This window comes from Miscanthus floridulus, chromosome 3 (genome assembly GCF_019320115.1).
Source record: "Miscanthus floridulus cultivar M001 chromosome 3, ASM1932011v1, whole genome shotgun sequence".
Taxonomy (NCBI): domain Eukaryota; kingdom Viridiplantae; phylum Streptophyta; class Magnoliopsida; order Poales; family Poaceae; genus Miscanthus; species Miscanthus floridulus.
The window spans coordinates 151,291,910-151,318,352 of record NC_089582.1 but is presented as its reverse complement, the minus strand read 5'-3'; the positions used below and the strand labels follow the sequence as shown (position 1 = coordinate 151,318,352).

The window sequence follows — 26,443 nt, the reverse complement described above, 5'->3', positions numbered from 1 at the left end:
CCAAAACGGCTTCACCGGTGAAGCCAAAGCCGGTGAAGCCAGAAAAACTGGCTTTTCTCGACTTCTAGTTCATTTTAATCCTGACTTACAAAACGGCTTTACGCTACAGTGCCTCGATTTACGCAAAATAGATAAATCCGAAATCGACATAAGCCATGTCAAAGAAGCCCTAACTAACCCAGTGTAGTACAGTAGAGTAATTTTTCAGTGAACACCCTCGTTGTTCCTCAAATCCCATTTGTTACCCTCACTCCCATCCCACCATGCGCCCGCTAATTATAAGCAAGGAAGGGGACCTTGTCCTACTCCATTGCCGTCTCTCGGTCTCTTCTGCTCCTCTCCTCTTCTCCCGGGAAGGGAACCCCGGCCGCTACCGAGAGCACGCCAATCCCCTCTGATTTGCACCGCCAGCCGCGCAATCTCGGATCCCAGCCGTCCGCACCTCGCCGCGGCCTTCCTCCGCGCCACGAATGGTGGCCTCTGCCTATTGTCTTCTTCCAAGGACCTAACCCAACCCAAGGCGGTAGGTGCCAGCTAAAGTCTGAAGGCGACCACCGGGACCGGGCGGCGATGGCGAGCGCCGCGAGGGAGAGGCGCCTGCCGCCGGCGCTGCCCCTGGCCACACTCATCGGCCGCGAGCTCCGCGCGGGGGGCTCCGAGCGCCCGGCCCTGCGCTACGGCCACGCCGGCTTCGCCAAGCGCGGCGAGGACTACTTCCTCGTCAAGCCCGACTGCCTCCGCGTCCCCGGGGACCCCGCATCCGCGTTCTCCGTCTTCGCGGTACGTACCGCCCAACCGCCCCTCCCTCTCCGCTGCTGCTCTCTATCTTCCTCTCTCTTTCTCTTGCTGCTGCGCCCTGATCTGACGCCCCTCCGCTGCTTGGATCTGGCGCGCCAGGTGTTCGACGGCCACAACGGCGCGTCAGCGGCGGTCTACAGCAAGGAGCATCTGCTCGAGCACGTCATGAGCGCGCTGCCGCCGGACATCGGCCGCGACGACTGGCTTCAGGCGCTGCCCCGCGCGCTCGTCGCCGGCTTTGTCAAGGCCGACATCGATTTCCAGCGCAAGGGTCAGTACCACTGCCACTGCCACCCCGATCACGTACATTACATTTTGCAGTCGAGCTTGGAGCTCAACGCCACTACCTCTTTCAGGGGAGGTGTCTGGAACCACGGCGACACTGGTGGTCATCGATGGGTTCACGGTCACAGTGGCGTCGGTGGGGGACTCGCGCTGCATCCTGGACACGCAGGGCGGCGAGTTGCAGCTGCTAACCGTGGACCACCGCCTGGAGGAGAATGCAGAGGAGCGGGAGCGTGTCACGGCCAGCGGTGGGGAAGTAGGCCGTCTGAATCTCTTCGGTGGCCAGGAGGTAAACCGGTTCAGTTCGAGTGAATCAGTAACTTGCTTATCCTCAATCAATTGCTTGATACATTTCTGCATCAATGTTGAGGAGTTTAGGTCGGTCCTCTCCGGTGCTGGCCCGGTGGCTTGTGCCTTTCAAGATCCATTGGGGACATGGATGTTGGGGAGTTCATTGTGCCCATTCCACATGTCAAGCAAGTCAAGGTTGATATAAATTACGAAATGCAGGGATCTGCACTTTAGTTTTTCTGTGACGCATGTTATACTGAGTTGTCAAAGTTGCTTCTTTGTGATTTTTGTAACTTCAGCTATCAAACACCGGAGGAAGGCTGATAATAGCATCAGATGGCATATGGGATGCATTATCCAATGAAGCAGCTGCACAAGCATGCAGAGGATTGCCTGCAGAACTGGCAGCGAAGCTTGTCGTCAAGGTAATTCAGCATTTAGCTGGACTACTTTGAGGCCCTGAATGGTGCAGCTACTACGGTTGGCTCAGTTTCTAATTTCAATGTCCATTGTTATGTCCATGCAGCAAGCTCTGAAAACAAGCGGGCTAAAGGATGACACCACCTGTGTCGTAGTTGACATTATACCATCCGATCATTTGACATCACCGCAATTGTCTCCAAAGAAAAATCAGAACAAGTTGAAGTCACTTTTTCGTAGAAGGTCGCATAGTTCAGTTGGAAAGCTTGGAGGCAAGTCTGCCTCCATTGGTTCTGTGGAGGAGTTATTTGAAGAAGGGTCCGCAATGTTAGAAGAAAGGTATGCTTGTTGTTCAAATGCTCCACTGCATTTGTCTTTGTGTTAATTTCTTTGTCATAGATGAGCAGTATCATTTTCTTTCGTGCTACTCACTGAGCTCGTTTTCATATTCGATTTCAATATAACATATATAATGTGTGGCATGGTGAACCTTGTTAATTTCTTAGCATATCTGGATAGCTGTTTTATTTCTAGGAGCTTTGCCTTTAAGCCTATTCCCATTACTAACTTACATTATCTTTTATACGTGGTCAGTGAAGCTTTCGTTGACATGTCTTATTTGAGATGTCAGAGCTATTTTAGTGAGAAAAGGTTAATCTAGACCTTTCAAACACAGCCAAGTTTTTTCATAAACTAGAGCACTGATGGTGTTTTACTTGTATTCTGTATAAATGACGAGAGTGTTTATCTGAACTTGGTGTGCTACCATGAGCTGGGTATCAATCTTAGGAGTACAAGTTATCTTCCTTCCCTTTTTTTTCCCCGTTTTTCCTCGACATGCATACAGGATTAACAATGTACATTCTTTGATTTTTTGTATCAGCTTTACAATATACTATTTGCCCAGGTGTACATGTAATATGTTATCAGAGCTACATTTTGAAGTCTTACCTCTAGTCTCTAGATGTGACATCAAATGTTTCAGCTGCAAACCTGGGATGAACAAACTCTTGTTTAGGGAACTCTTCTCTAGTTTGGTTACAACTTAGGAATGCTTTCGGACTTTGAGTCTGTTGCTAAAAATTTCATGGTTCTCAAATGCTTACTTTGGATCACTGCTCTGCGTTTTGTTGAGAAGGGCTAAACTATAAGGCCTCTATGTTTTCGCTGGCTTCTATCATCCTACGGTGCCATTAACATCCAGGCCTTGCTGTTGCAGGTTGGGTAGGAATTTGTCCTTGAAAGCAGCTTCACCACCTTTTCGCTGTGCAATCTGCCAAGTGGACCAAGAGCCATTCGAAGATTTGATGACAGATAATGGAGGTGGTTACTGCTCTTCCCCATACGCTCCATGGGGTGGTCCATATCTCTGTTCGGACTGTCGGAAGAAGAAAGATGCAATGGAAGGTAAAAGATCTAGCCGCTCTACAGCTTGCAGGTGAAACAATCAAGACCCTGTTTAAGTCAAGCCTGCGGCCTGCTTGCTTCACAGAGAAAAGAAGCAATGAGAGGACAATAAGTTGCTGGATCCAAGTATAATTGTTTGCTGAAACTAACTGTATTGCCAGCCCGGTACAAACATATTTGGCTGGTGAGCGCTAACTAGTCTGTTACCTGCGTACAACCCATATGGAAAAGTTTGATGTTGCGGAAATAGCTCAAATGACTTGCTTGTAGTTTTGATGTACCCTGTAGTGTGCCTCTTGTGCAGGGAAAAATTGACCTGCCTATTGCTGCCTGTGATTTTTTTCCCTTCTATAAAATAGCTACTGAGAGTTCTCTTTGTATTAATCGTGGAACATATTTTTGGTGGGATTGAAGCTAAGTAAGAAACATGTTGAGTTTTGAACTATTCAATGTCGACAGATGCAGAGTATAGTTGATTGGTCAGATTGGTGTTGTGGTAAGTCAGATTGGTGTTGTGGTAAGCAGTGAAATGCTGAATTTTTTCCAGAGATTTCCTTTGCAATGTTCAGTTGGAATAGAACTGCTGAATTTTTGAAGGGATGGATGTATTGGTCCCTAGTACTCGAATGAACAGAACTGGTTATTATTATAAAGCGTACAATGTTGAGAGCAGCAGCTCAAAAGGCATCTTCTTGAGAAATCCTCATATCACCATGGAACGGCACGGCTTGTTACATCCAGAACGCCTGCGCCTCAAACATGTCATATTTGGACAGCTTGTGATGGTGAGCTCGCCGCCGTCGTCGTCATACTTGACGCGAAAGGTGGTGAGGTGAAGCACGCATTTGTCTCCGTCGCCGAGGCATCCTTTCCTGTCGACACCTTCGCGCGTCAGGATCTCGACAAGGCAGAAGTTGCCGCCGCCACCCATGGGCACGAGCTTCGCCTCAATGTGCCGCTCTAGGTCCACGACGAACAGCTTCTCCTTGCTGAGCTTCCAGGGCGGCGGCGGACCCAGCGCCGGCGGCGGAACGTCGCAGCAGCAGAGGTAGCCGTCCGTGTCCAAGGCGTTATATCTGCCAGGTTGAAAGTGGAAGTGGAGGCCGATCCATGTGGCCAGGTCGCGGTCGTAGTGCGCCTGGCCTTGGAACGGCAGCTGCCAGTCGCTATGGTGCGTCCACTCGCCGCGCTCCGTGTCGTAGGAGAAGGTAACCGTGGCCCAGGCCCGGTGGCCGTCGGCGTGGTTGTACACGTAAAGGGACGACACGAAGAAGGCGCGTCGCCCCCGGGTGCAACGCGTGAGCGTAGATGCCATCCATGAGAGGGTGCAGCGCGTGAGCGCAGATGCCATCCGTGTCAGGGACGGTGTGGTCGGACCAGCGCCACCCCGGTTTGGAGTACAAGGACTCGTCCTCGCCGCTGCCTCCGCCACCATGGGTATCCTCCTCCTCTTCTTGCTCGAGGCAGTGCATGCCGCGTCCCTCGGCTTGGAAGAGCCACAGCTTGTTGCCCGCGGCCACGGCGAGATCGAAATAGCAGTCACGCATCTCAGCCGGTACGCCATGCAGTATGGTCAGCGCCGCCGTCTTTAGGTCGAAAGCCACGGTGATGGCGTCACGGCGGACGAAGGTCTCTTCGCTTCCGGTGCCTATGCCGATGATGTTGCTGCCCAGGACCGCGACGTACGGGTCGTTGTCGTAATCACCGAAAGTCGGGTACTGCATGCGGAATACAGGAGACCCGGGGAGGCGCCCAACAACGTTGTCATCGTCGTCGTCGTCGGTGTCTATGTCCAGCTTGTGGACGCTGCACCGCACCCTTTCTCCATGTCGTCCAGCACAAGGTACAAAAAATGCTGCTGGTGCTGCTGCTGATGCAGGGACGACGTCCTGTGGTGTCCGTCGTCGCACTGGGCTCTGCCGCGCTGGACCAAGGAGTCGTCCCGACGATCGCCATCGCTGACGTCCGAGACGTGTCTCCGTGAGCCGCCGCCCAGGACAAAGGGCGGCTCGTTGACACGGCGACGGACGGCGTGGAGTTGGGAGAGGAGGGAGACGCGTGGTCGACTCAGAAACGACCGGCACGACCACATCGTGTGTCCTCCTGATCCGGCGCCTCGCCGCGCCGCCCGCCGGTGCTTGATTTGGTGAAGGAGATGTATAGTACTAGATCCCAAATTTTCGTATATATATATAGCGATCGCAGATTGATTGATTTGTTAGGATTTTGGGTCAGGCCGAAAGAATGGGGCCCAAAATTATAGGACTTGCTATATTTCGTGTCCCTGAATTTTTAGACAACCTCCCTCTTAATGAAAAACTTGCCTCGTGCCACGGTCGAGAAAAAAAATTTTAGACAACAATCTTACACAATAAATATATAGTACAATTAAAATGACAACTTAGAAAGAGACAATTCACACTTTTTTCCCCATAAATTTATAGGCAAACAATGATAAAATTACATGTTGTCAACCACAACAAATTTCAGATACATGAGAATGAGATCAAGGAGAAGTGGAGAGTGAGGTTGACCAAAAGAAACACTGTAGAAAATGTATGTGCACGAAACATATACAATATATGCCCTTTTTTTTTGGTTTTTGGCCTTGAGTTTTGCACTATTCAATGTTGATAGATGCGGGTATATACTCCATTCGTCCTGAAATATAATGCTCGCTAGTCCGGAGACTATTCAACGTTCAGTTGGAATTAGAACTGCTAAATTTTGGAAGCGATGGATGTATAATGTATTGGTCGCTAGTTCTAGTACTCGAGTGAACTGCTGAATTTTGGAAGCGTACAATCTTCTGAGCAGCAGGGCCAAATGAAATGCAGTGCTGAACAGCAGCTCATAAGGCATCTTTTTCAGAAATCATCTAATCACCATGGAACGGCACGGTTTGTTACATACTTACATCCAGAACGCCTGCACTTGAAACATGTCGACATACCTGGACAGCTTGTACTCGCCCGCAGGCAGGCGATCGGTGATGGTGAGCTCGCCGCCGCCGCCGCCGCCGAAGCTATAGTTAACGCGAAAGGTTGTGAGGCGAAGCACGCATTTGTCTCCGTCGCCGAGGCATCCTTTCCTGTCGACCCCCTCGCGCGTCAGGATCTCGACTAAGCAGAATTTGCCGCCGCCGCCACCCATAGGCACGAGCTTCGCATCAATGTGCCGCTCTATGTCCACGACGAGCAGCTTCTCCTTGCGGAGCTTCCAGTGCGGCGGCGGCGCTGGCTTGTGCTTCTTGCTCTTGCGCCTGCCCGGACCCAGCGCCAGCGGCGGAACGTCGCAGCAGCAGAGGTAGCCGTCCGTGTCCAAGTCGTCGTCTCTACTATGTTGAATGTGGAAGTGGAGGCCAATCCATGCGGCCAGGTCGCGGTCGTAGTGCGCCTGGTCGTGGAAAGGCAGGTTCCAGTCGCCATGGTGCGTCCACTCGCCGCGCACCGTGTCGTAGGAGAAGGTAGCCGGGCCCCGGTCCCAGCGGTCGACGTCGCGGCGCCCACATCGTCTGCCCTCCTGATCCGGCGCCGCGCCGCCCCGCCGGTCCTTGATCCGGTGAAGGAGATGGATACTATTAGATCAGGAATTTCGTATACATAGTGATCGCACATTGGTTTGTTAGGATTTAGGATCAGGAGGAAACAATGGGATTTTGCAAAACAATGAAGAAATATTCAGAGTTGCTGTATTAAGGTACCTTAATTTTCAGAAAATTTCAAGCAACAATCTTACACAATCAACTAGTCTACAACTAAAAGGAGCAACTCACGCAAACAGAGCATAGCTCAGTTGGTTGGGTTTCTTGTGACGAAACTTACACTCGGATTTAAGGTCACCTTTGGATGAGATTCTAAAATCCGGATTCTGGATTAAAATAACCTCTGATGTGTCATAATTCCCTAGAATCATATGGTGTTTGAAAGGGATTCTAGGATTCTTTTTTTTTTATCTGGATTCTTAAAAATCCCTAGGTATCCAAAATCCAAATGGGACCTAAGTCCTCTAATGTGGGATAATTCCAGAGTTTTTTAAGATTTTCTATTTAAATCAATTTATATATCAAATACACTCCATATATAAATATATGGTATGGGGGATAAGCCCTCATATAAGAGAGGGAGATAAAAAGAAGGTAAAATTCCATTCAAATAGTTAATTAAGTTCAGAAGGCTATTCCACAATTGAATTCTAATTAAAAAATTTGTCACGCGTGGTCGTATTTTTCTAGATTTATTTTAATATGTAACGGAGCTATTCTTTCAGGTGACATGTACAAAGCTATTCTTCGAGGCGACCAGTTTTTCTGGATACAAGTCATTCTTTCAGTGTTTTGTTTTTCTGGATACCAGCTGTTCTTTTAGGCGACGGGTTTTTATGGATTTATTCTAGTATTTAACGGAGCTATTCTTTTAGGCAACATGTTTTTTTTTTCTGTATACACTTTTAGGCGACGGATTTTCCTGGATTTATTCCAGTATTTAATGGGCTATTCTTTCAGGCGATTCTTTTAGGCGACGGTTCTTGCTGGAAACAAAGCTATTCTTTCGGGCGACGGTTTTTTTCTAGATTTATTCTGGTATTTAACAGAGCTATTCTTTCTGGCGATGTGTTGTTGGTACATCTCAGTTCAGTTCTTCAAAAAGACAATTCACAATGTTTTTTTTTAATAAAGCTATATTTTTCTATAGCTAAACAGTAACAAAATTACACGTTGCTCGAACCACAACAAAATTTCAAGCACCTGAGATTTTGGAGATGTTAAGAATTATAGCTCGAGTGAGGTTTCAAAAAAAACACTGTAGAAAATCTCTGCGCAATGTGCTTGAATGAAGAGGAGAAAATATATAATCCTGTAGTTGTTTGCAACAAACAAAAGTGCGTCACGAATGAATTCACGATATATAATAGGCAATTTTAACAACGAAAAGAATAATATAAATAAAAAATTACATAGACGATAAGCGATGATGAACAAAAGTTACTGTAGCAGCAATAACAGGAAAGTGGAAACAAGCAATAAACACAATTGCACAGGGACGACGAGACCACCAGCCCTGGTCCCCAGGCTCGGGATCCTCAACGGCATGGCGCACTCGTCGCCGTTGAAGAAGACCTTGGACGGGAAGCCGTCGCCTGCGATGATGTCGATGCCGGGGGTCGTCTTCTTCGTGAAGGAGAAGACGGACTGCAGCTTCCCGGGCACCGGGTAATCCACGCCGCTCATGTTCCTCTCCCCGAGCAGGAAGTTGGAGCCTTGGAAGCCCTTGACAAAGATGGTGCTGTTCCCGACGCGCGTGGCGTTGAAGGAGTATGCCTGGTCGAACCCGTCGTACGCCCTGTCCATGACGATGGCCGTGAACCAGTCCGGCATGTCCGTGCCGTCCCAGTTGAAGAGCGTCAGCCGCGCGCTCCACCCGCCGGTGAAGTCGGTGGCGACGTGCCAGTTGATGCTGACGCCACAGAAGTCGCCGCAGGGCATGGGGTTGGGCACGCCGAGGTGCTTCTGGTCCGCCCAATCGAGCGCCTCATTGGCCCGCCGGTCGAACGGCATGAGCAGCGCCTGCGGCGGCAGCAGCATCGCCGGCGCCGTGGTGCTGCAGGTCGCCGACACGGCCGGTTGGGTCGCGGACGAGGGGCAGCCGCACGCGCACGTCCGGCAGGGGACCACCGACTCGTTGTAGAAGGCGGAGAAGGACACGCAGCACCTGGGCGGCTTCTTGGTCGACGTGGTGATGTTGCACACCACCTGCCACGTCGCCACGGCCACCGTGGTCGACGCGAGCCCGCTGGGGTCCGGGTACTCCGACGGGCTCACCGGGATGGGCGGCTCGCACGCGTACTCCGGGTTGAGCGGCGACGAGCCGGTGACGTTGAATCCTGTCGGCGGGTAGAGCTTGGTCCGGTTGAGGTCGGGCGGCATCTTGTAGACCTCCATCTGGAACGCCGACTTGGACTGCGCGACGTCCATGGACTTGGGCAGGATGGTGCCGTTCCGGCAGCAGTGGTTGATCCGGCCGATGTCGTCGTCGTTAGCCAGCGACGGCGGCAGGTCGTGGACGACGGGCGTGCGGTCGCAGTTGAGCACCTTGGAGAAGTCGAGGTCCTTGTAGTACTGGCCCTGGGGACCGTAGAGGCAGCCGGCGGTGTCGAACTCCCGAGGGTAGGCGCCTCGCATGGTGCTGATGAACTCCCCGCGCTGCCACCGCCACGACAGCTGCCAGCCGTCGAGGCGGCCTAGCGGCGCGTCGTTCTCCAGCGTGACGAGCGCCAGGTAGGTGGTCTCGTGCGTCTGGAGCACGTCGTAGGTGATGACCAGGTCGCCGGTGCGGCGCGGGAGGAAGTCTCTCGCCGGATCGGTGGCGCTGTCGTCGTCGGCCCCGGCCGCCGCCGCCGCGGGCGTGAGCACGCAGCAGGTGGTGAGGCTCGTCGGCGACGTGGCGTTGGTGGCCGGCGGGCAGGTGTAGGAGGGGTCGGCGAGCGAGAGAAAGGATGGGAGCGGGTCGTAGGGCTTGGGCCCGGCGAAGAGCGTGCCGACGAGGTTGACCGTGGCCTGTGTCTTGGCGGGGTCCCCGGCCGTGGCGATCGGGGTGAGGAGGTCCGTCTGCGGGTACCCTGTGAAGGACGTGGGCCTGCCGGCGTCCCCCGCCGTGGTGTTGTAGGGCAGGTCGGCGCCCGAGGTGAGCACGGCGCCGTCGACGCGGACGAGGATCTCGCCGTGCACGAACGTGATCCGCAGCGCCCAGGAGCGGAGCGGGCGGGTGCCGGAGTTGACGACGGTGGCGCTGGCGCGGAAGGAGTAGGGCTGGGAGTTCCGCTCGGCGACGTGAGGCCTGATCTGGTCGCGGCCCTGCAGCGTGTAGCTGAGGAAGATGCCGTTGCAGCCGGCGTCTGGCGCCGGCGCGGGCGCCGCCAGCTGTGCCGAGGCGGTGTGCGCGAGGAGCGCAAGGAAGATGAAGGTTTGGGCGATGCGCACGACGGGCATCGCCATGGCCATGGCTGAAGCAAGCGCCGGCCGGGGCTGGCACAGAAGCAAGCGCGCGCGGACTCGGAATTGGCTGCTTTGGGTGGTGGTGGTGGGGTGGATCGAGTCATCGTAGCGACGAATCGTCGGAGGATGATCAAGTCCGTCCAAGCACACCAAGACGAAGACGAAGACGAAGCGAAAAGGAAGCCTTAGCGCGTGCGTGACGATTACGTACGGACTCTCTCTCTATGCAGGCACAGGAACAAGGAGGCTCTGTTGATCTTGTCAAAATAAAAATGGTAAGAGTGGGACGGCAATTTTCGCCGGCGATAGATAGTTCTAAGCAGGTGCCGTCAGCAAGTGTAGGAACCAGTCTGCGACCAAGGTTGCTCTCTCTTCTTCTGCTTCAACTCAATTTTCAAAGCTGATCGATGAGGGGCAGCAGAGCAGGCACCAGGACCAGGCAGAGGAGGATGACGTATGACCTGCTAAATGTTGCTCTCATGGCTTCTCTCAATCTCTCTCGCTGAGTGGACTGGACGGCAGAAACAGTCATGGGCCCAGTCTCTTTAAGCCGCAACGCGCGGCCCATACTTCCAGCCTTGATGGACCCGTTTCCGGTGAAAGCACGGCCCATAGTCTGCTCCTCTTGGTGCTGGAGAGTGGAGACCTACTCTGCTACTGGAGATGAGAATTTATAAAGGTATAAATGTTGATGCTATTTTTTATAAGCTAATTAAATTTAAAATTGTTTGATTCCTCGTAAAGAAGACTTTCATTCTTTTTAAGACGAAAGGAGTAGCTATGAGAAATTAGTTACTCCCTCTATTCCAAGTTTCTAGGTACATAGTTTTTGTTAGGTACCTAGATATACATTATGTCTAGACACAAAGTAAAAGTTACGTATCTAGAAAAGCTAAAACAACTCATAATTTAGAAGGGATGAAGTACTTTATAACTAGGTGAGCGCCCAGATGTTACAACATGAAAGTACTTATGATGTGATGTTATCATGAATCACCTCAACACAAAAGAAAAAAAAATCTCAATTCAACACAAATGTGGTCTTTTTGTTACAACTGTCATACATATGCTATATTGGTTTAAATAACGACATATAGAAGGCACACATTCCATCCTCGAAAGTATTTTTATCATTTGATGTGGAGCACATCAATTTGTTCAAAATAATGATTCCGTGATTTTTTAGCACAATTAAGTATTTATGATCTAGTTGGTAATATTACTTTCTTGTTGTTTAAGCTTGCAGACAAATTTAATTGAATATGCTTGCCCCAACAAAACCCATCTGAACCAACAAAATGGAGGTTATCGTTATGGTTTGTCAAGTATAGTTTTGGAACATGACTTTGATCACTTTGTACGGATCTCCCTAATTTGGAGACCATTTGCCACATTTGTTACTCTTCATCCCATTTTTATTTATAGATAGATGAGGAAAGCCAAACTTCGAGAATAGTCGAGAGGAGTAAAAAGGAAATTATTTTTTATGATTTAATCACTCCAAGCCTCCTTAGGCTAGGCTCAAGTAAATCGTTTTTTTTTTCATTCCTGGGTCCAATTACACCAAAAAACTTTCTGATTTGCCTGTTGTGAAGTATTTAATTCGGGTGACTCACCCTGATCTGCTTTACGAAATATTTAATATGGATGAATCAATGTAATCTGTCTGGTCAAATATATAGGCACAGGTTGTAATGCGAGAATTTTTTTATGTTTCTTGCGTTGTCTTTGTGAAAATAGACTGATTCGTATAAAATTCCTATACGATTCTGCGAATCACATGAAAACATATGGGAGCCAAACAAAATAGTGGACAAGCGTCAGTAAAGCATCATGCCACCTATCTGCCCACCTTATAAATGTAGAGCCATGGACAAAAACCATTATTGTACTCTTCCATTCCGAATTTTAAGTCGTTCCGGCTTTTCACATACATAGCTTTTACTATATACCTAAACATAATATCTAGTTACGTACTAAAAGCTAGAACGACTTATAATTTTGGAATGGAGAAAGTACTATTTTATACTCAACAATGAGGAAAGAAATAGCTTCTCACTTATCCCTAACTTGTGTGTTCTATTTGTACGCTCGTGCATTCAGTGAGTGAGTGATAGATGGATTTCTCAGCATTGTCGTCCTCGTCCATTTATGTGAAGAGCAGAGAAGATGGACACTGGTGAAACCAAAGGCTAATGTTTTGTGTAGAGTCAGAGTGGCACAACACGTATGCTTAGACTGTCTCCAACAACCGTGACCCAAAATACAAGATTCATTCGTCATTTGGATAGCGCTACAGGCAAATGGTTCAATATCCATTTTTGTCTTCTCCAACAATAAGACCCAAAAGATAACCTTTTCTGTAAATAGGTCTTCAGGAGAGAGGATACTCAGATTTAGGTTATGCCTCTCCTGGCAACTAAAATGAGTTTTTCATATAGGTACTCTGTTGAAGACTATAGATATTGTGTTGGAGACCCCATTTTAAATTTAAGTTCCGCAATGGATCTCGTGTTTGAGACAGCCTTAGGATCAGGGATGAAAACGGTACGGATATTTTCCGACCGTATTCGAAATCGAATTCGTTTAGAGGGGTTGAGATCTGTCCGTATCCGAGTCCGGATATCCAACATCCGATACCGTATCCGTATCCGAATACTCAAATCGCATATTTATAATGTCGATATCCAATCGTATCCTATCCGACATAGTTGACACTATCCGTATTCGAATCTGAATCCGGACAGAAATATAAAAACAAATGTAATATCGGTGATATCCGTATCCGATCCATATTCATCCATACCTAGGATTGCGTGTCCGAGCGTGTGCATTTACTTATTAGGCCGTATACCAAACAGTGTACTATATATTGGCTGTGCAGCTAGCGTCTACCAAAGGACATAATATATACTTGCGGGAGAATGAAAACGTATACATAGGAGTATTATTAAGATGACGGATAGTAGTAATTATTATATACTAGGTTTGTGCCCGTGCGTTGCTACGGAACAGCTAAATTTTTGTATTAAAAATACACGTATCGCATGATAGGATAATAATACTATAAAATTAAATACCGACGTTAAAAGTGACACTTAATCCAAAAAATAAAGTTCATAAAATTAATACAGTCACGAAGAGCGTGTCGTCGCAGGCTCCCAAACTCTACTGTATAAACATTTCCGTGTATTGCAATGGGAACAAATAATGCCATGATAATTTGAGCACGAATGTGTTGTATTGTTAAAAAACGATAATGCGAGTGTGATATTCGGAATTTCAATATTACAAATTGAATTTTGTGCATAGCTAAAATTCTCATTGACGGTTTGCAATCATTAAGATATGCATTTATAGTATCGTACATTTGTGCATACGCACATGAAAGTTCATATCACCATAACAAGATTAATTGATTCCTCGACCTTTTAGAACTAACCATCTCTTTGAGTTATCAGTTTTCATTAGTATCTGCAGTTAGTAACTCAATGTAAGAGTATTCATGTGTTCTTTGTTGTTTCCCAACTGCCCAGGTAAATTAAAATATATCCGGCAGGAAGGTACTAACTACTCAAAATCACCACTTGCTATGAAGCTGATCAAAGTACATCTCATTTTGCATGGATAGCCTAGACAATTCTTAATACGCCACAACTATATGGATAGCCTTGATAATTCATAAAATCGAAGGGGAAAAAGGTCCACACAAGATTAGAGCACATAGCAACCTTGCCCCATGCTCCAGACAACACGAATTTCGCAAGGAATGAAAAAGAACACAACCTAACCAAACTACCTAAACGAATTTCGAATTGACCGGCCACCGGCGAGGCGCGAAGGCCTCCACTATCCTCAAGGCTCCAGATTTGGCGCTCCATGGTGGCAAGAACCACAGCCTAGCAACCCAATTTCGGCCTCGCACTCCAGCCGCAACCACAGGTGCACGTGCTTCGCCACCACCAGGCCCCTCGCGTCGTCCCCGCGGTTCACCATCAGCAGTTCCACGTCGACATGCTCCTCGCGGAGCTGGCACCATGCATAGATAAGTTCAAGAGGAATTCTCATTTGACGCTTAAGAGTTTTTTGTTTTCGCAGTTGTAGACTTGCAGTGTATAAATACATATACCTCTATTGCTCCTATTGTAACTTCCACTGTCAAATTAATAGTTTTGAAACCTCAAGGCACAAAAGTTGTCAAGAAACAAATGTAGAGAGAATAGGTAATTTGTACCAAAAGGCATCATTTTCTCTGAGGTAACAAGTTTCATGTGCTTTAGTCCTGCATGTTGAACAATGATGAAATGATAGTAGAATCACGGATCCAGCTATTGCAAACAAACATCACACAAATGTAATAGCTACTATCAACAATTCATTTTCAACACTATAAGCATATACTATAAGAAGAAAATAGGCAATCCGACAATTACCAGGAAGCAGGTCTACTTGATGTACATGCTCTTGAAATTGACCAGATGAATGCCCCCTGCCAATTCAAAGAAACAACATGGAAATGTCAGAACAATGGAAAGTAGGCTTCTATCATCACTTTAGTCAATTTCTATGCTTAACAAGGAATCAGCAGCTCACTGGTTGATACTCTCTCGAGATTGCAAACAAACCAATATGGCAATCCAAGTACCTCATAGTTAGAAAACTGAATGTTTGAGGTGATCTTGGTATCCAAGTCGTACTTTAGAACCCTTTGACCATCTTCAAAGAAACAAAAAAGAATTGATACAATCCAATTTTTATGATTTGACTCCATAATAGAGCTATATATCAATCAACTCATGAATTAACCTGTATCACAGAAGATAATGTAATTCTGAAATCTTGCAATCAATGATATAAGCTCATTGTTAGGGATCTTCTCCATAGAATCAGAAAGCACTCTAGCACTTGACCAGTTCATGTGCATATCCTTAATAAGGGCACACCTCTCTTTTACACTTTGCTGATATGACTCCATTACTTCAGCTCTGCCTTCACACAACTTTAACTCAGTGAGGTAAGAAAAGAATCTAATAAATAAACAAAACAAGTCAATACTAACCTCTTCCAATATCCTGCTTTCTACAAGTTGGGGTCCATTGAGTTCCAAAGCTGCAAAGTAGTAAGTGTCGAGACCAAGAAGAGTTACTAATAACTCAGTAGCTAGGTAATCTATTCCCAATGGAAACCAGTGGTAGTGCACTATTGGCATAATGTGCCTGTACGCAAAACTAAAACAAGAAATATATCACAAAAGCCATTAACCACCAGTAACATCAGTTGAACACCAAATGTAAATGCAACAAATTTCACTAATATGTGTTTCCTCCCATATCAACCAAAATAATGAACAGTAAGTATTTAGAAATATTATCATTCAGCCTCATATAAATGCTTCCATTAGCAGTTGGTGAAGGAGGATGAGATCCGACATCGATGGCAAGAGTATTTTGATAAATTGTTCAATGGTGAGAATACGGACACAACCTTTCAGTTGGATGACTCTTTTGATGACACCAATAGGCGCTTTGTGTGGAGAATCCAAGAATATGAAGTCAGAGAGGAATTGAAAAGGATGAAAGGAGGTAAGGCGATGGGACCGGATGGTATCCCAATCGAGGTGTGGAGATGCCTCAGGGATATAGCTATAGTATGACTAACCAAGCTGTTCAACCATATTTTTCGATCGAACAAGATACCTGATGAGTGGAGAAGTATATTGGTACCGATCTACAAGAATAAAGGGGATATTCAAAGTTGTACTAATTACCAAGGAATTAAGTTGATGAGCCATACTATGAAGCTATGGGAGAGAGTTATCGAGCATCGCTTGAGAGCAATAACGCGGGTCTCTATGAACCAATTTGGTTTCATGTCCGGAAGGTCAACCATGGAAGCCATTTTCTTAATAAGACAAGTTATGGAGCGGTATAGGAAGAAAAATAAGGACCTACACATGGTTTTTATTGACTTGGAGAAGGCTTATGATAAAATACCAAGGAATGTTATGTGGTGGGCTTTGGACAAATATAAAGTCCCAACGAAGTACGTCGGGCTCGTTAAGGACATGTACAATAATGTTGTGGCTAGTGTTCGAACAAGTGATAGAGACGCGGATGACTTCTGGATTCGGATAGGACCACATCAAGGGTTAGCTTTGAGCTCTTATCTATTTGCCTTAGTGATGGATGAGGTCACAAGGGACATACAAGGGGACATCCCTTAGTGTATGCTTTTCGCGGACGATGTAGTGCTAGTTGATGAAAACCGGACAGGAGTGAATTAGAAACTGAAGTTATAGCGTGAGACTTTGGAGTCTAAAGATTTTAGACTCAGTAGAACTAAAACTGAGTATATAAGATATGACTTCGGCACTACTACTAGGGAGGAGAAAGATATTAGTTTAGAAGGTCAAGTAGTGCCTAGGAAGGACACCTTTCGATATTTAGGATCAATGCTACAGAGAGACGTGGATATTGATGAAGATGTTAGTCATAGAATCAAAGCAGGGTGGATGAAGTTGCACCAAGTATTGGTGTCCTATGTGACAAAAGGGTACTACAGAAGCTACAAGGCAAGTTTTATAGGACGACGATTAGACCTGCTATGTTGTATGGTGTAGAATGTTGGCCTACAAAAAGATGACATGTTCAACAGATAAGTGTCGCGGAAATACATATGTTGCGTTGGATTTGCGGTCATACAAGAAGTGATCGAGTTCAGAACGATGATATGCGTGATAGATTAGGGGTAGCACTAATTGAAGAAAAGCTTGTTCAACACCGGTTGAGATGGTTTGAACATGTCCAATGAAGACCTTCAGAGGCACCGGTGCGTAGTGGAATCCTAAGCCAGGATAGTAACGTGAAGAGGGGCAGAGGAAGACCAAAGTTGACTTGGGTAGAGGCAATAAAAGGAGACTTGAAAGGATGGAATATACCTAAAGACTTAGCCTTAGATAGGAGTGCATGGAAAATAACTATTCACGTGCCTGAACCTTGATTGTTTCTGCTGGGTTTCAACTCTAGCCTACCCCAACTTGTTTGGGACTTAAAGGCTTTGTTGTTGTTGTTGTTGTTGTTGTTGTTGTATCATTTAGCCTCACTACCAGAAATGTAAAACTTTCCCATACCAAATATTTGGTCATAAAAGGATGGACAAAATGCATGTATTACATCATATTTTAGATTGTACAAACTGCTAATGGAAGCATTTATATGAGGGCAAGTTAATCAAATTGGATCTAAAATGGTCAAGATGGATAGATGAGAAGAGATGCCTACCTGTGGTCTGTGATTAATAAGTTGTTCACTGAAATTTGTATCAAATGCCATGGAAGTGCTATGGAGTCTGCATCAAAATCCTGAATAGTTGGAGCAACTTCTTTTCTCAGACCAAGCCTATCTGTAATCCAGCTCTAGATGCCATTGCTTCTATTGAAGACTGGATAAATTGTTTCTAAAGTCCATAAATCTGACTGCATGATTCTGCAAAAAGAATCAGAAAGTGATAAATCAGATAATTCTTCTATGTAAAAATAGAGTGCAAACATATTTATCAGACTGGAAATCAAGCTCAGAAACAATGAATTCACAAATGGAAAATTATTAGTTATTTGCATATAGGGCGGCATGATTTAACTTGAACTGGTAGCCCTCGGTGAGCAATGCCTGAAAACTTTACCTTAAATTATGTTATTACTTTTGAGACAACAAAAAACCAGAACCTTCTCCTTAAACTGAGTATATTTAATTTAGTTGCTTAGAACTATGGTTTAAAAAGATTACCTATGCTTTTTTTTATCATAAACATGTGTGTGGAACTTGACAAAATTTGCACCAGCAATATTCTACGTATAATCTAGATGGTCAGACAAAAAAAAAAGCTAACCTACATCCTAGGTGTTGGGCTGTGGCCACATCCCCTGTGACTTGATTTTCCAAAGATAGAGTAATTGTGTTGCTAACAATAATATGACAGCATGCATGCGTCATAGGATAAGGGGTTAAGCAAGAACCTCCAAAATAAAAAAGCAATCTAAGACAAACTTTTTAGTAATACCTTCAGGTTTTCATTGAAGAAAGTAGAAAAAATTAGATATATATGGTTCTGTCATTTTAGGATGGAGAAGAAAAAGAAATTACATGGTCCAGTTACTTGGTTATCTGAGTCAATCTGCAACAAGGAACAAAATCATCCCATCACCTACCCGGGACTAAAAAAATTCAATTAATAATCTTTCAGTATAGTGCTATCTGAACCCTGAATGATTCAAATATGAATACACATGTGTCAACAAACACACAACACTCCCTTCCCATTGTTAGCAGATGAATGGTGAAGCTACTTATTGAATAGACAAAAAAAAAACATTCAACCTAAATAGATGAAAAAATAACATTCAGCGGCAAATCAGAATTATTAGGTTCAGAAAAGCATAAATTTGGACTGACCTATTGTTTGCCCCAGTCAAGCATTAGTAGAGCACGTGCGCCTAAATCTACACTGAATTGAGATCCTTTTCCTCCTTTTTATTTTGTTTTGTTTGTGCCTCTACATACCAATTGTCGGACAGTGAACAGTGAATGGAGGCATTGATTAAATAGATAGATTGTGTTAAAGAAAAAGAAGCCAAACAAAATTAATAAATTGACAGGAGAGGACAGCTCAAAATCAATAAATCGATGGCAGAAAACCAGTCAGACTTGTAACTGATCCATCAGTTCATGAGACAAAAAAGAAATTAGTAACTCATCATAACATTCGATGATTTTGAATCTGAAAATCGACAATCAAACCACTTCGCTTACAATTGCCGGACCTGAACAATAGGCAGGAGTGAAAACAATCTTGAAATGCCATATCATGAACAGTAGGGCACTCAAGCAACACCTAGGACTGACCTTAGGATAGCCTGAAGTGTTGTAGGCGACGTGCATTGGGCTGGGCGACAGTAGCACGCGATAGAGGTGAGCGACGGGCAGTGATGCTAGCTCTTCAACACACGTTCTCACACTGAAATAAGATCTTGCTGCCATATGAATTTTCTTGACTGAAATTACAGGGATTGAAACTTTAGCTAGCATGAATCCCAAACAAACTTAGCAAAATTACAGGGATTGAAATTACAAAGTTTCAGTTTGGTCAGAAAGTAAGTTGTTGGGTTGAGTCAAATTTATATGGCAAAGGTGTTGTTGCATCCTTTTTCAGTGAAGGCTGGTTGCTAGTACATGCGAGGTGCATCTATAATCTATAAACATAATAACAAAATGTCTACTTATTTACTTGGCATGCAAAATTAGCTAGGACCGTAAGAGGTGAAGGGAAATGTTTAGAGCCACACTAATCAATTGACTGTATATTCCTGTTTTTTGTTTGGAGGCAACAGGCAAGGGCGTTGATAAAAAAAAGGCAAGGGCGTCGTGCAATGGTTCAATAATCACCTCATCTACTGATATTTATATGGTTGCATCTAGCTATCAATACATGAAGAATATGACTTCTACGATCAATGAAGGAATACCTGATTAGCCGACCTTGGGAGGCGCAACCCTGAAATGATGCAAGGCGCGGTAGGATGCAGTCATATAAGCAGGTTCCTAATAGCACCTCGTTCACACAACCTTTTCAGCATTAGAGCAGGAACATGATTAAACAAAATTTGCATGATCTCAAATATGCAGCGACCATCTTATGGTAGTGTTTCTCATGCTTATCTGATTAACATCAAATCATTCGATGTGTAGGGAAAGTTGAAGCAAAAAAAGTCATTCAGAATAGGATGAAATCATAAACCACACCTGAATACCTGATAAAGCAGTTCGCGGTAGGGAAAAGGCAGCGCCGAGGGCCTCTTCGCACTCGTCCAGCCTCCTGGTGTCTGGCGGTCGGCGTTGATGGCGTCGTGTGGCCTCTTCGCACTCGTCCGCCTCCTAGGCGTCCGGCGGTCGGTTCGACGTCGTGGCTGGCGTCGTGTACGTTAGGGAGCGACCGCGTCACTGGCAGCGATGGGATGACGCCATCCTTGACGGTTGAGGCCGACGATGAGCAGGTGGATATCGCCTCTCCCTAGGCCATAGCAGGCTGGAGGTCGTCCTCTTCGCACTCGTCTGCCTCCTGGTGTTCGGCGGTCGGCGTCAATGGCGACGGTGGGTGAGCTGATCGTGGTCGGCATCGTGGCGGGAGTTTCACTTTCCTCTGCCTCCTCCTATCCTGTCCCGTGTAATGAAAAAACAGTCCCTGAGCAAGGTGAGGCAATCATGCGGCCTTGCCGAGTTGAGACCGGCTATTGCTATAGGGCGATCGTGACTTTCTTTCTTTTTTTTCTGATCCGGCGATCGTAACGTTCTTTAGTGAGAGAAAGGAAAACTGGAGAGTGAGGGAGAGAACCGTGTGACGCACGCCGGGTGAGGAAGAAAACAAATTGGAGAACACCTCGACGCAGGGCGAGCGTTACGTAGCTAATCGCGCGGGGCGGAGATCGTAGGTTCAGCAGACCGACGACCCGAAGAATTTTGTCGCACGAAAAGTTGACCTACCTTTTACTCTTTATATAGTTGTGAGAGAATCATCGTGCTATTGCATGGTGGTTTCACGACGCTTTTTTCATTTTTTTTGAAACGAAATGATTGTGTGGTTTGACGCTGCTTGGCATATGCAATGCAAGGACCGTCAATTGTGTCGTGAGGCTGTGCGTTCACCTCGGCGCCTTGGTCGTCGTCTCCTCCCGTATCCGCATGCATGGAACCAATCAACGGCCGGCCAGCCATGGTCTTCGCCTCGCTGGCTATAACTATAAGAGGTCGCGGCCATCCCTCCCTTCCCCAGTTACTAGCTCGATCGATCGATCTACGCATACACATGCAGCCTTTAATTAAATTAGTTAGTTTGTTTCTTCTTCATTCCATCGTCCAATCAAATTACATCAAAATGAGCAAAGGTGCTATCATCGGCGCGTCGACCGTCCTGGTTGTGGCGGTGGTCGCCGCCGTGTGCGTGGTGTCCTTCAAGGGCAACTCCAGCAAGGGCGAGGGCGATGAGAACCTGTCCATGTCCGTCAAGTCGGTGAAGGCCTTCTGCCAGCCGACGGACTACAAGCAGACGTGCGAGGCGGAGCTGTCCAAGGCGGCCGGCAACGCCAGCTCGCCGTCGGACCTGGCCAAGGTCATCTTCGGCGTCACCTCCGACAAGATCCACAAGGCCATCAGCGAGTCGGCGACGCTGAACGAGCTCAAGAACGACCAGCGCACGTCGGGCGCGCTCAAGGACTGCAATGAGCTGCTGGAGTACGCCATCGACGACCTCAAGTCCTCCTTCGACAAGCTGGGCGGCTTCGAGATGACCAACTTCAAGAAGGCCGTGGACGACCTCAAGACATGGCTCAGCGCCGCGCTCACGTACCAGGACACCTGCCTCGACGGCTTCATGAACGCCACCTCCACCGAGGCCGCCGTCAAGATGAAGAACGCGCTCAACGCGTCGCAGGAGCTGACGGAGGACATCCTGGCCGTCGTGGACCAGTTCTCCGACACGCTGGGCGGGCTCAGCATCGGCCGCCGCCTGCTGGGAGGCGACGGCGAGGTCACGCCCAGCTGGGTGTCGGAGGCCGACCCCGGCAGGCAGCGGCTCCTGGCCGCCGCCAGCCCCGCCGGGTCGCCGGACTTCAAGCCCAACGTGACGGTGGCGGCGGACGGCAGCGGCGACGTGAAGACGATCAAGGAGGCGCTGGCCAAGGTGCCGCCCAAGAACCCGTCCCTGTACGTGGTGTACGTGAAGGCCGGCACGTACAAGGAGTACGTGTCCGTGGCGCGGCCCCAGACGAACGTGGCCTTCATCGGCGACGGCGCCGAGAAGACCATCATCACGGGGAACAAGAACTTCAAGATGAACCTGACCTACCAAGGACACGGCCACCATGGAGGCCATCGGCAACGGCTTCTTCATGCGGGACATCCGGGTGGAGAACACGGCGGGCGCCGAGAACCACCAGGCCGTGGCGCTGCGCGTGCAGAGCGACCAGGCGGTCTTCTACCAGTGCACCTTCGACGGCTACCAGGACACGCTGTACACGCACGCGCAGCGGCAGTTCTTCCGCGACTGCCGTGTCACCGGCACAATCGACTTCATCTTCGGCAACTCCCAGGTGGTGCTGCAGAACTGCCTCATCCAGCCGCGGAAGCCCATGGCGAACCAGGCCAACATCATCACGGCGCAGGGGCGGCGGGACAAGCGCTCCGTCGGCGGCACCGTGCTGCACAACTGCACCATCGAGCCGCACCCGGACTTCAAGGCGGACGCCGGCGGGAAGATCCCCACCTACCTGGCCCGCCCCTGGAAGGAGTACTCCCGGACGCTCTACATCCAGAACGACATCGGAGGGTTCATCGACCCCAAGGGATGGCTCGAGTGGAACGGCGACTTTGGGCTCGAGACGCTCTTCTACGCGGAGGTGGACAACCGCGGCGCCGGCGCCGACATGAGCAAGCGCGCCAAGTGGGGAGGCATCAAGACCGTCACCTACGAGGAGGCGCAGAAGGAGTTCACCGTGGAGACCTTCATCCAGGGCCAGCAGTTCATCCCCAAGTTCGGGGTGCCATTCATCCCGGGATTGCTGCCGCAGGAGCAACAAGGCAGGACGCACTGATCAGTGATCTGATCATGCAGGATCACTACCATCACCTAGCAATGGCAAGCATGCATCCGTTGGCACTAGACCCTTTGTTTGTGCTTCTGCTTGTGCAGTGCTTGAGCGAGTGACCCCCGGCCCAGCCCACTAATATGTTCACTGTACTGTAGTATTTCATTTCCCAGTCTTTTTTTGTTTGTTTTGTCAATTATATATAATATTCGTTCGACACTTCTATTATATATATATATATATATACATGATTCCAACTCAGCAACTTTATTACATATACGATACGCTAGTGAGTATACCCAAGCTACGTAGTTCCTACGGTCACAAATAAATAAATATAAGAGTAAGGCCTTGTTTAAATTCAAGGTATAAAGTTTTGGGGTGTTATATGGGGGTTGTCGTATGGGGTGTTCGATATTAATAAAAAAAACAAATTACAGAATCTGTCAGTAATCCGTGAGACGAATTTATTAAGCCTAATTAATCCGTTATTAGCACATGTATTACTATAGCACCACATTGTCAAATCATGGACTAATTAGGCTTAAAAGATTCGTCTCGTAAATTAGTCCCAAACTGTGCAATTAGTTATTTTTAGTCTATATTTAATACTCCATGCATGTGTCCAAACATTCGATGGGATAGAGAGTAAACTTTAGGGGAGAAACTAAACAAGGCCTACGATACATGACCGGTCATCAAACTTGTATGAGTGTGCCATGTCTTTCTATACTCACAAAGTGCATCATTTTAGTCCTTAAACTTGTCAAGGTATGGGATATGATATGGAATTGACAAATCCAGTGGATATGGATTATCTACAAATTCTATGCAGGTTATCCGATGTTTAGAATATAATATTCGATAGTTTCTCTTCTTAGACTAAGACATGGAGGAACTCATGATTTAAAAAAATTGTATTAGTTAGAGAACTCTTACTTTGTGATGTAACATTGTAAATTTTAAATTGAGATCTTGTTGATCGTATTACATCTTGGATAAATAACTTATCATTTTTGAGTGAGTGTAACTTGTTAAGTGTTAATTGTGAGGGTACCATAGCCACAACATGAAATGCAATGCATGATTATTAGCTACTACTTGTTATTGGCTCTTTACAAAATTAGTTCTTGACATGCATATTATTCTCTACAGCCTTGTTTGGATCACGGAAAAAACATAGGAAGAACAAAGGAACCAAGTTCCTATAGGTTTTTACTGTAGCTGCGCTTGTGAAAGAGTAGGATTAGGGAATACTCAATAATTACTATGTTGGATCAGCGTTTACATATATAGGCATTGTGGGGGGCTAGGCAGGCCCACACGCCATATTACATTCCAATACTCCCCCGCAGTCTAAACTGGGAGCACCGCGAACATTGAGACTGGACCTAAACTCCGTGAACACGGACGTCGGCAAACCCTTGGTGAAGATGTCGAGCGTACTGGGACGAAGTGGGAACAGTGCAGGACGCGGACTTCACCGAGGGCGACTCGTTCTCTAACGAAGTGCAGGTCGATCTCAATATGCTTGGTTCGCTGATGCTGAACCTGGGTTGGTGGAGAGGTAAACGGCGCTGATATTATCGCAGTAGACCACTGTAGCACGACGGAGTGGGCAGCGAAGCTCTATCAGAAGTTGGCGCAACCAGCAGGCTTCGGCGACTCCATTCGCGACTGCTCGATACTCCGCCTCTGCACTGGACCGAGACACTGTAGGCTGACGCTTGGACGACCAGGAGATGAGATTGTCCCCGAGAAACACCGCATAACCCGAGGTGGATTTGCATGTGTCAGGACAGCCCGCCCAATCTGCATCGGTGTAGACAGTGAGATCAACTGGAGAGGTCCGGTGGAGGTGTAGACCGAGATCCAATGTACCGTGAAGGTACCGGAAGAATGCGCTTCAGAGCGCTCAAATGAGGTTCCCGTGGGTCATGCATGTACAGGCAGACCTGCTGAACAGCATACGCAATGTCTGGTCTGGTGAAGGGGAGCTACTGAAGAGCCCCAGCAAGACTACGATACTGACTCGGATCAGCGACTGAAAACACCATCAACAGAAAGCTTGGAGTGAGTGTCCACAGGAGTGCTGCTCGGCTTGCAGTGACTCATACCGGTGCGGTCTAGAATGTCCAGCATGTACTGTCTCTGAGAGAGAAATAAACTGTCACCTCTGCGCTGAACACTGACACCTAGAAAATGGTGAAGAGGCCCCATGTCTGTCATGGAGAATTCCTAACGAAGTGCTGTGATAATCCGATGGAGGAGACTCGGAGACGACGCAGTGAGAACAATATCATCAACATAGAGTAAAAGAAAAGCCATGTCAGCACCTTGACAGTAGATGAACAGCGACGTGTCAGACTTGGCCTCGACAAACCCGAGTGAGGTAATGTGAGAGGCGAAGCGACTGTGCTAGGTGCGAGGAGCTTGCTTCAACCCATAGAGTGACTTGTTCAGGCGACAGACATAATTGGGCTTGGAAGAGTCAACAAACCTAGTTGGCTATGCGTAGTAGACTGTCTCAGTCAAAGTGCCATGGAGAAATGCATTCTTCACATCAAGCTGGTGAATCGGCCAGGAGCGAGACAGTGCCAAAGTGAGTACCATCCGGATGGTCGCTGGCTTGACAACTAGGACTGAATGTCTCATCATAATCAATGCCGGACGCTGTGTGAAACCGCGAAGCACCCTACCGGGCTTTGTAGCGGTCAAGAGAGCCATCTGACTTGAACTTGTGACGAAAGACCCACTTGCCGGTGACAAGGTTGACGCCAGGAGGGCGAGGCACCAAGGTCCAGGTGTCGTTTGCCTGTAAGGCATCGAACTCGGCCTGCATAGCAAGACGCTAGGCCGGATCTGAAAGAGCGGCACGGACGGACGAAGGTACTGGAGTGGTAGACGAAGTCGTCATGTGGAGATTTGGGCGATCCATGGGTTGCCGAAAACCGTCCTTGCCACAGGTGCGCATGATGTGCGCATTAGTGACAGGAACGATCACCTCCGTGGTCGTCGTGGTGGTGCGGCCGGTGGCGCCGCTGGCAACAACCTGGGACGCTGAGTCCACAGGGGCAGCAGCACCAGCCGAACCGTTGGTAGGGGCGCCAGCTGAGGGGGCCATGGTAGCACCGGACATCTAGGGCGCTGAGTCCGTAGGGGCAGCAACACTAGTCGGACCCGCAGGGGCAGCAGCACCGGTGGTAGGGGCGCCAGGGGTCCCAGGTGCGGCATCCATGCCGCCAGGGAGACGAGTACCTATAGGCACAGCTCTTGGCCACAAAGGCGAAGAGGAATCATCAGCATCATCTAAAAATGCAAGTGTGTTTGGATCCTGGGGGGTGGTGGACATCTCGGAGAACAGAAACAAAGTCTCGTCGAATACAACATGACGGGAGACAATGATCCGATTGGAATGAAGATCGAGACATTGATATCCTTTATGATCGGATGAGTACCCGAGGAAAACACACAAGGAGGAGCGAGGTGATAATTTATGTGGAGCTGTGGAAGAGAGGTTAGGATAGCAGGCACAGCCGAAAACTCGAAGGTGAGTGTAGGAAGGCTATGTGCCGTAAAGAGCGAAGAAAGGGGTGCGGCCGGCTAGGGTTTTG

The 26,443-nt window shown here is 47.6% G+C and overlaps 3 protein-coding genes and 1 pseudogene across 3 annotated transcripts; 2 read left to right on the top strand and 2 right to left on the bottom strand.

Moving 5' to 3' along the window:
* Nucleotides 1-315: 315 nt before the first annotated feature.
* LOC136547558 (probable protein phosphatase 2C 33) lies at nt 316-3,646 on the top strand. Its single transcript, XM_066539501.1, has 7 exons — nt 316-780; nt 898-1,069; nt 1,155-1,372; nt 1,462-1,569; nt 1,674-1,799; nt 1,901-2,133; nt 3,014-3,646. Exons 1-7 carry the CDS (start codon nt 571-573, stop codon nt 3,234-3,236), a joined length of 1,290 nt encoding a protein of 429 aa, XP_066395598.1. The 5' UTR covers nt 316-570; the 3' UTR covers nt 3,237-3,646.
* Nucleotides 3,647-8,077: 4,431 nt separating this feature from the next.
* LOC136547557 (COBRA-like protein 7) lies at nt 8,078-10,355 on the bottom strand. Its single transcript, XM_066539500.1, has one exon. The coding sequence runs from the start codon at nt 10,199-10,201 to the stop codon at nt 8,186-8,188; it is 2,016 nt and encodes a 671-aa protein (XP_066395597.1). The 5' UTR covers nt 10,202-10,355; the 3' UTR covers nt 8,078-8,185.
* Nucleotides 10,356-14,050: 3,695 nt separating this feature from the next.
* On the bottom strand, nt 14,051-19,791 carry LOC136544711 (uncharacterized). Its single transcript, XM_066536776.1, has 10 exons — nt 19,716-19,791; nt 19,096-19,244; nt 18,646-18,745; nt 17,476-17,679; nt 15,255-15,304; nt 15,002-15,184; nt 14,841-14,911; nt 14,629-14,684; nt 14,402-14,477; nt 14,051-14,224 (listed from the first exon to the last, which is right to left on the bottom strand). The coding sequence occupies exons 6-10, from the start codon at nt 15,168-15,170 to the stop codon at nt 14,051-14,053; spliced, it is 546 nt and encodes a 181-aa protein (XP_066392873.1). The 5' UTR covers nt 15,171-15,184; nt 15,255-15,304; nt 17,476-17,679; nt 18,646-18,745; nt 19,096-19,244; nt 19,716-19,791.
* A 1,330-nt stretch (nt 19,792-21,121) lies between these two features.
* On the top strand, nt 21,122-22,971 carry LOC136547556 (probable pectinesterase/pectinesterase inhibitor 21; annotated as a pseudogene).
* The last annotated feature ends 3,472 nt before the right edge of the window (nt 22,972-26,443 follow it).